This window comes from Gavia stellata, chromosome 1 (genome assembly GCF_030936135.1).
Source record: "Gavia stellata isolate bGavSte3 chromosome 1, bGavSte3.hap2, whole genome shotgun sequence".
NCBI lineage: Eukaryota > Metazoa > Chordata > Aves > Gaviiformes > Gaviidae > Gavia > Gavia stellata.
This window is the reverse complement of record NC_082594.1, coordinates 64,081,934-64,091,485: the sequence shown is the minus strand read 5'-3', so window position 1 is coordinate 64,091,485 and position 9,552 is coordinate 64,081,934. Positions and strand designations below refer to the sequence as shown.

At 39.6% G+C, this 9,552-nt stretch overlaps 1 protein-coding gene across 1 annotated transcript; it reads left to right on the top strand.

Moving 5' to 3' along the window:
• Positions 1–53: 53 nt before the first annotated feature.
• On the top strand, positions 54–4,377 carry LIG4 (DNA ligase 4). The gene is made up of 2 exons (XM_059819060.1): positions 54–82; positions 808–4,377. Exon 2 carries the CDS (start codon positions 824–826, stop codon positions 3,557–3,559), a length of 2,736 nt encoding a protein of 911 aa, XP_059675043.1. The 5' UTR covers positions 54–82; positions 808–823; the 3' UTR covers positions 3,560–4,377.
• The last annotated feature ends 5,175 nt before the right edge of the window (positions 4,378–9,552 follow it).

The following is a 9,552-nucleotide window of genomic DNA, read 5'->3' as shown; positions in this document are numbered from 1 at the left end:
GTCAACGGGGCGCTCCTCCCCTTCCGGGGCGGAGGGCGGCCGGTCGGTGTGACCCCGGCTCCGTGGGTGCCCCCGGCTCCGCGTAAGTCTCCTCTGGGGGCGGCCGTTTCTACACTGTCCCGTCCCGTCTGTCCCCGTCTTCCTGCGAGTCCGCTCCGGGGAGGGGGAGGCCGGTGCGGAGCAGAAGGTGCCCCCTGTGTGGTGTCCATTCCCCCCGCCCCGTGGCCATGGCAACGCCGTAGCGGTGTGATGCGGGTGTGGGTGTGTGTAGCCCGCGGGAGAAACAGCAGGAGCCCCCGGCCGCTGTGCCCTCACCGAGAGCGGCACCCGGCCTCGTAAGACCCCTCTCCCTCAGCGCCGCCACGCAGCCCCTGGGGCGGGCCTGGCAGGTATCCTCAGCCACCGGCGAGCTGCCGGGCGGCAGGAGCCGGGGGAACAGCGGGCCGAGGGCGGGGTGGTGTCGGGGAGGGGATGTGCTCCCGGGCAGGGCGGCAGAGAAAATCGGTCTCCGAGCAGTGAAAGCTTCTGTCTGCGCAGCAGCGGGAGTGGTGCGCGGTGCCTTCTCCTGTCTCCTAGTCGTCTCGTCTAGGTGATGGCAGTGTTGCAGTGTCGCAGCCTGGCTGCTGAGTTTCACCCGTACCTAAGGATGGTGTAACCAGCTGGTGACCCTTAAGTAAAGATAACGGTTAAATCCTAATTAGAAAAATGAGAAAAATCGGTAAATCCTAATGAGAAATCTTTTTTTTGCAACAGAATAACATGTTGGCGTTTTCTTTCTCTACAAATATATACTTTTTTTGTTCTTAGTAAAAAACAAACTCGGATGGCTTCCGCACCTGCTTCGCAGCCTTCTAAAAAAACGGTGGCCTCTCACGTCCCTTTTGGAGATCTGTGTTCTACTCTGGAGCGAATACAGACGTGTAAAACTCGTCCGGAGAAAACCAAGTATTTCAAGGATTTCCTGGATTCCTGGAGAAAATTCCATGATGCTCTTCATCAAAAAGAGAAAGATGTCACGGATTCTTTTTATCCAGCTATGCGACTTATTCTTCCACAGTTGGAAAGAGAGAGGATGGCGTATGGAATTAAAGAAACTATGCTTGCGAAGCTGTATATTGAACTGCTTAATTTACCAAAAGATGGAAAAGATGCTGCAAAGCTTTTAAATTACCGAACACCTGCTGGCTCACGTGGAGATGCTGGAGATTTTGCAATGATTGCATACTTTGTGTTAAAACCTAGGAGCCCAAAACAAGGCAGACTGACAATAGAACAAGTCAACGAGCATTTAGATGCAATAGCTAATAATAATGCTGCTAAAAACAAGGGCCTGTTAAAGAAAAGTCTTCTTCAGTTAATTACCCAAAGCACAGCACTGGAACAAAAATGGCTCATCCGGATGATTATAAAGGATCTAAAGCTTGGTGTTAGTCAACAAACTATATTTTCCAGTTTTCATCCTGATGCTGCTGAATTACACAACGTCACAACTGATTTGGAAAAAGTTTGCAGACAACTGCACGATCCCTCTGTCTCACTTAGTGATGTTTCTATCACGTTGTTTTCTGCCTTTAAACCAATGCTTGCTGCTATTGCTGATGTCCAGCAAATTGAGAAACAAATGAATAACCAGCTATTCTACATCGAAACTAAGCTGGATGGTGAACGTATGCAGATGCACAAAGATGGAGATGTGTATAAATATTTTTCCCGAAATGGGTTCGACTATACTCAGCAGTTCGGTGCTTCCCCCCTTGATGGTTCGTTAACGCCATTTATTCATAATGTATTTAACAGCAATATACAAAATTGCATTCTTGATGGTGAAATGATGGCTTACAATCCTGAGACGCAAACCTTTATGCAAAAAGGAAACAGATTTGACATAAAAAGAATGGTGGAGGACTCTGATCTGCAGACATGCTTCTGTGTGTTTGACGTATTGATGGTTAATAATCAGAAGTTGGGTCATGAAGTACTAAGCAAAAGATATGAAATCTTAAGTAGCATATTTACCCCAGTAATGGGCAGGATACATGTTGTGCATAAAAAAAATGCCAGAACGAGAAAAGAAGTAATTGATGCTTTAAATGAAGCAATAGATAACAGAGAGGAAGGGATTATGGTGAAAGACCCCATGTCCACCTACAAGCCTGACAAACGTGGGGAAGGCTGGTTAAAAATCAAGCCAGAATACGTCAGTGGGCTGATGGATGAACTAGACCTTTTAATTGTTGGTGGTTACTGGGGAAAGGGCTCACGTGGTGGAATGATGTCTCATTTTCTGTGTGCTATTGCAGAGACGCCCCCTCCAAATGAAAAACCTACTGTTTTCCACTCTATTTGTCGTGTTGGCTCTGGCTATACTCTGAAGGAATTGTATGATTTGGGTTTGAAACTAGCTAAACACTGGAAGCCCTACCATAGGAAGGACCCACCCTGTAACATTTTGTGTGGAACTGAAAAACCTGAAATGTACATTGAACCTTGCAACTCTGTTATAGTTCAGATCAAGGCAGCTGAGATTGTTAACAGTGACATGTACAAAACTGACTGTACTTTGAGATTCCCACGAATTGAGAAGATAAGAGAGGACAAAGAATGGTATGAGTGTATGACTTCAGACATGTTAGAAGACCTCAGAGGCAAAGCAGAAGGAAAGCTGGCATCTAAGCACCTTCATATAGATGAGTATGATGAGCCACAAGAGAAAAAAAGGAAAACTGTATCGAAGGTGAAGAAGATAATTGGCATAGCTGAGCAATTTAAAGCTCCTGATCTTTCTAATGTAAGCAAGGTTTCAAATGTATTTGAAGATGTTGAGTTTTGTGTTATGACAGGAATGGGAAAATACTCAAAGTCTGAACTGGAAAGCAGAATAGCCGAATGTGGTGGCAGTGTGGTACAGAACCCAGGGCCGGAGACTTACTGTGTCATTGTAGGAACTGAGAATGTCAGAGTGAAAAACATCATTGCTTCCAACAAATATGATGTGGTGAGGGCAGAGTGGCTGCTTCAGTGTTGTCAAACTAAAATGTTCGTGCCTTGGCAGCCAGCCTTCATGATTCACATGTCTCCTGACACAAAAGAACATTTTGCTCGTGAGTATGATTGTTATGGAGACAGCTACACAGCACACACAGATGTTGCACAGCTGAAGGAAGTGTTCTCAAGAATGAAGGAGAATCAGGTGATGCCTATGGACATGATTGCAGAGTTAGAAGAACGTTATTCATGGAACAGTTGTCAGCTCAGCATATTTAGAGGAAATACTATTTATGTGGACTGTTATGCTGTTGTTAATGAGCCCGGAACCAAAATCCACAGAACACCACTATCCATTAGAGCTTTGGAGCTCCGTTTTTATGGTGCGAAAGTAGTCTCTCACCTTGAAGAGGGTGTCTCCCATGTTGTTATAGGAGAAGATCATTCCCGGGTAAAAGAGGTGAAAGCACTCAGGAGAATGTTTGGGAAAAAATTTAAAATTGTATCTGAGCTGTGGGTAACAGAGTCAGTGGAGGAAGGAGTCCTGAAGAATGAAAGTCAGTACTTAATTTAAAGTAGTTCTTAAGCTTGGAGCGAAAGCATTCTTGTTGGCATGATTGGACTTGTGTATAATGAGGTTGCCTTTCTTTTTTTGTATGTTTACATGTCTGTTTAAAGCTGGCTCTGGCTAAAGAATAACACTGTATTGTTGAAATTAGAGGAAGGCTTTTAGTTATACCGTTGCAGAAGCAAGAGGATGCTAAGCTATGTTGGAGGAGAAAAAAACCACCACCAGATAAATCATGTAAGCCTTTTACTTCACAAACAGGTCTCAGGAGAGATCTAGTATTTTATGTAAGAGAATTCCTAGATATTAATAGTATTTGCCTCCATTGTTCAAAATGGAGACAATAATTCACTATTTTATGGAGAGTCTACTATTTAACATTGTTTATCAATTTACAATCACATTCATGTTTTTGTAGAATTGTTTTGTGTATATTCTACATGCTACAGAATTCAGTAATTTATAAACCTTGTCTGTACTATTTTTATTTGTTTACATTGTTTTTAGCAGAGCCCCACAGAGCCTCAGTAGCACTTTGGTTTTAGGATATTGCATTGATCCTATGTTTCTTTGTATAAATAACCATTGTGAAATAGACCCTAAACTTTTGATTGAGGTGCTAATAAATTAACAATGACCTATATATCTATAAAACACAAATCAATTACTTAAAGACTGTAATAACCTCCTGTGCTTATTACAACTAAAGTTAAACCCTGAAGCACAACAGAGCTAGGCTTTTACACTTACCAGTTTTATCTTTCAAAAAATGTTTCATAAGCTATTTCAGTAATGTAAGATTAATTTCCAAGTGTCCAGTTCAATGTATATTTTTTCAATTACTAAATAAATGTATTTTTAAAGTCTGCCTGGTATGCTTTTTTTAGTGAGAGAGAACTCTTTTGAAAAACACAGAACTTAGTTTCTGATTTTACTCTGTTAGATAATTAATGCATTAACTTTGAGGGGAGAAAGATTCAGGCCTCAGTTCTTGTTATGTTCTTGTCAATACTGGTATCAAACAGAACTGCTGTTGGGCTGATCGCACAGAACCAGTTTTCCGCTGACCTATTTCTTCAGTGCTTTTTGTGGTCATGTTCATATAAATAATCACTGTAAAAAGAACTGGGAAATGTAATATGAAAGGCTAATTGGAAGGAAGTTTATTTTTATCTCTTAGTGTAAGCATTAGGGGCTCCCTTATTATTTGAAATACACTAAATAGGTAAAATGTAATAACCACTTTTCTTAAGCTACCATATAAATTGTTAAAAAGCAGAATATTTTTTGTATACATAAAATAGTATATACGGGAAGTGCATTATTTTTCCTCTAATCAAGTAGAAAATTGGTATATGTGAAATGTAATACTTCAGTTTTAACTTATTGGGCTTCTTCTGTGTAATGTCATACATTCTGATTTATAAAAATAGAAAATTAAAAGAGCATTTGTCTTTATACCCGCACAGATTTCTCTTAAATGGGTTTTAGTAAAATACATATTTTAGGTGATCCTGGTTAGGAAAGTTAAGAGGAAAAAAGGCAATTATGAATTACAGCTGACTCTTGAGACATTGTCAAATATCTCACTTTGAGATCTAAATATTATTTACAGAGATGTATTTAAAAAGTATTAATTCCTTGTTGTCTTTTTGTTCTCTCAAAGCTATGCAAGGCAGGGAATCTAGAACTAGTAACTTAACAGCAAAATTGTTACTCTGTTTACTGACTCCTCAGTACACAGTGTACTGAAGGTTTATTTTGATATTTATTTAAACTGAAGGTTTACTTTTTCACAAATAAAAAAAAAACCCTTGAAGATGCAGTATGCTGTTTTAGTTTGTTTTATTTTGTATTTTGCCTCATTTCTAGTTAGAACTAGAAATTAATTGTTAATCGTGCATATTTATATGTGACATGATAATTAGCATATTGGATAATGTCAAGCAATTTAAATGGCGTGTATTTCTTCTTTTGGTTACTGTTTCACAAATTTACATTTACTTTAAAATTTTGAATAGGAAATGCTGTACTTCATATGTCAGTGTAAAAAGGGAATGTTGCTACTACACTGTAAAAATACAGGCATTGCAGGTCAGGTTTTCTTTTGAGGTGTTTCTTTTACATGGTGACTTGGGTGGATGGACTGGATGGATCTGTGGATGAAACTGGACCCAGCTGTTATTAAAGTATGTATCTAGAATATAAGCCAGGGGACAGGAGAATCCATGGATCCTCTAAGCAAATGCATTCTCATGGAAGAACAATAGTGATGGGAAATAGGAGAAGTAGGGAAGAAGGTTGTGAAGATTTGTAGGTAACAGTAAGAGCTGGTGTGGATCAACAGAGTATGTACAAAAAAAATGTCTATTTTGTTTGGTCTAATAAAAAAAAAAAGTTGACATATAAAACTAGCCTTTATTATTAGGTAATCATCATCCATTAAAAATAGTGTTCAAGAAAGAGGAAAAGCTGGAGCCAAAATACTGAAACGTTAACCTGATGTTTGAACTTCCAGAGGACCTCCTCTGATTACAAAGTATCAGCCTATTGTATTTTTTACTGCAATAAATACTCCCATTTTCTTAATTACATTTAGATCTTTGAAAATAGGAGGTTTGTAGGTGAAGATTTCTTTGCTGATTTTTATTTTTTTTTAAACAGGCACTTGGCTTGGGAGCAAGCCTTCCAATTTGCATTGTAATACTAAGTTTTAAGTTTATTTTAAGATGATCTTCCTGAAGAGGTGGAGAAAGAAAGACGAGAAAAAGGGACTGTAGACCTTGCAGTTTGGGGGAAATAGAGAAAAGTTTGGTCTTGTTCCTATTCACTGGCTTGTAACTGGCACTTCTCAAAAATGCTGCCTGTGATGGAGAAAGAAGAGTGCAACTTTCAGGACCTGCTGTAGCAGAACATCTGGTAGGTACCCATCCTGTCTGCAACCGTATGCTGGTGAATGATGGTCTGATTTCTTGGCTAGTTACAAAGGCAGTTCTGCACAGGCAATAAACTTCACAATCCCTGGGAGAAGGTTCCACTGTTCACTTTGTTTATTAAACAATTTAATAAAATAGGTTCACGTCTAACTTTTTTCTACTCTGAAAAGCATGTACTCAAACTTATGTAGTGCAATTTTGGAACAAAAAGCTTCTGGACAGCTTGCACATACTATGACAAACCTTGCCAGGGAGCAATATTTTTTTATTTCTTCATATGATCTCTCTGACTTGTCAGTGGAAATACAGCATGTATTGACCATACAGAGATGGTGAAATCTCAGATGTTCTCATACATTAAAATATACACCTCAGTTTCACATCTAATGGTGTAAAGCCAAAGGCTATGGCTTGCTAATATTGTAGATAGTTATGCCAGGTATAAAGCAAGTGCCAAGTACTGTTACTACTCTGTTATACCCTTTTCATATGCCGATGGATGAAAATATGTCTGTTGCAAGGCAATAGAGGATGGCTCCCACCTCACACATGTTGCCTCTGCTATCATTATATGAAAATGTAAGAAGCCAAAATCCTAAGTAGTTTACATTCAGAAGGCATTGCAATATGGTATTGGCAAGGGCTATTTATTCCTAGGATAACTTACTGAATTCTTCTAATTCCACCTGGAATGTGCCTGCCTTGTTAAGCAAACTAATAGTATATGAATAAGCTGAAACCTAAACATATGAAGAAAAATTATTCACTGAGGTGGGGAGGGTAGGGTTGCTTTCTAGAAAGTGAGTGGTTTGCGTGGCAGCGGGACAGCAAGAAAGCCTTGACTAGTTGTTCGGTGTTTGCACGTCAGCACAACTTCTGTCAGCCCTCTTGCTTTATTTCACATTTCCTCTGCTTGCGCCTGTACATTGAAGAAAACTAACTGACATTCTTGCTATTTCAAGGGGCTTAAAAAGATCTTGTTCTTGCATCTGCAGGTAGGATTTAAAATAGAGTCTTGCAAAATACCATATTATTATCTGTTTAATTATCCTTTGAAGACCTGAAAGCTAGTAACACTGAAGGTAACTGCATATACAATAGATTTCAACTTGCTGACTGTGTTGAAGATGTATTGTCCTAGCAATTTCACATTTAAAATATTGTAAGTAGTAACACTGGGGAAGCTCAACTGTATGGATGAATAAAAGGTTCTCTCTCTTTTTGCTACAACTTAGCTGTAGTATCATGGTAGCTTTGGGTCTCTTTATGTGACTTCACTTTATGGTAAGTGTAGTGAATATCAGAACCAAATTCCTCCATTTCCCGACAGCTTTTGGAGAGATAAATTGCTGGAGAAAGAAGAGGCAGGAAGCTGCAGTGAGTCAACATGAGAAACTATCTGTTTTCATATACACTGGTCTTTATGCATACTGCATGAAATGATCACTAACTAGTTAAACAAATACTATAATTAGGCAGGAGGCTATAAATAGTGTTTTGCATAAAACATGACAAAAAATCCATTATTATTTAAACAGTTAAAGAAAACCATCCCCTCTTAGTTAATTTATATTTTCTTTGTTTTTGAAGAACAAGGATGATTCACATATTTAACCTGTCTAGCTAAATTATATCATCAATTTATTTTGATATTTGGCATACACCAACAATGATAACTTCCAAGGGAAACTATTTCAACCACACACGAGTAGGATTTCTAGTGTATGAGAACTTCATAGATGGGAAGGAGCGGTCAGAGCCCTCAGTGCACCTGCCTTCTCCTGGGGTACAACTGCCTGTGCTCGAGGCCAGCTCTTTGGTGGTGTAGCTGTGTTTCCTTGCTCGGCCAGTTGTGAAAATTGCTGTGTGCAAAAAGACTTGTGACAAGCCTTGCTAGGGACCTCCTTCAGTCAGCTTGGAAGCTGCATTTTTGTTCAGGGCCCTGGTCTTGGTCCTCGCCATAGCTATCTTGCAGCTGTGCTTGGCCATGTACCTAGCTGATCCCAGTCCTCACCTGACTTGACTTCCTGGCTTGACTTTGGACTGACTTAATCACTATGGGCTTACCTAGCCGTCACTAGCTGACCAAGTGTACTATCACCAGGCCTGCTTTGCTCGTCTTCTTGGGTGGGACTTGTACGGTGGAACTGTGCCGTTTCTTGGTGAAGACACTGCCTCATGCCTGCCTTGCTGGCCCCTTGACTCCCAGCATGCTTCCCCTTTCTGAGCAGCTTGTCTGCATCTCTTGATACTACGGGGAACTGAACAAAGGAAACCAGGCTTCCTTGCCTCTCTTTACAGAAATCCTGATCCCTCACAGAATCTCCTTTCCTTGTCCCCTCTGATATTCATCTGAGATTTAGTTTGGATGTGAACTTCTTTCTAGAACTGAATTGAAAAATTGTGGAAATCTTACAAATTTTTACCATAGTACATCTGTTTGGTGAAACACTTAAAAACTGTGTGGTCCCTGTTGCTCAATTTCCAGTTACTCTTCTCTGAAATAGTACATCTGTATGTTTTGAAAGAGTCTGCATGAGTATCTTTGAAAAGCAGAAGGTCCATTTATTTAGATGAAAAGAAATCAGTCAAAATATCTGTCAGCTGTGGTAAATGACAGGTAAGGTGCCATTTATGGTGCCCTGATTTAATGATCTGTTGACAGTTTTTAAAAAGCTCTTTAGTTTGCTAGTGAGGTTGACACACTATTTTTTGTAATACTCAGTTTCAGTCTTTCTGTTAAAAAAAACCAACAGTCATTCAATCTTTCCAATCCATATGAAATTTCCATTTGAATTCTTTCAAAAGAAGGTCTTGAAGTTGTAAGTTACAAAATTTCTTGCAAAGGAGAAAAAAATGTTTATTTGAAGGTGACTAGGGAAATGCCTTTTAACATAGTCAGTTCAACCAAGCATAAAGCATCTCCAGCTGGTAACAGCTGTTGTACCACAAAACAGTAGATGGGCTGATAAAATTTTACTGTACTGCTTTTTGCTATGAGGGGATAGGAATGAGGGAACAGTCTATAAGTTTGAATTATTATACAAACCTAACAGTGAAGGT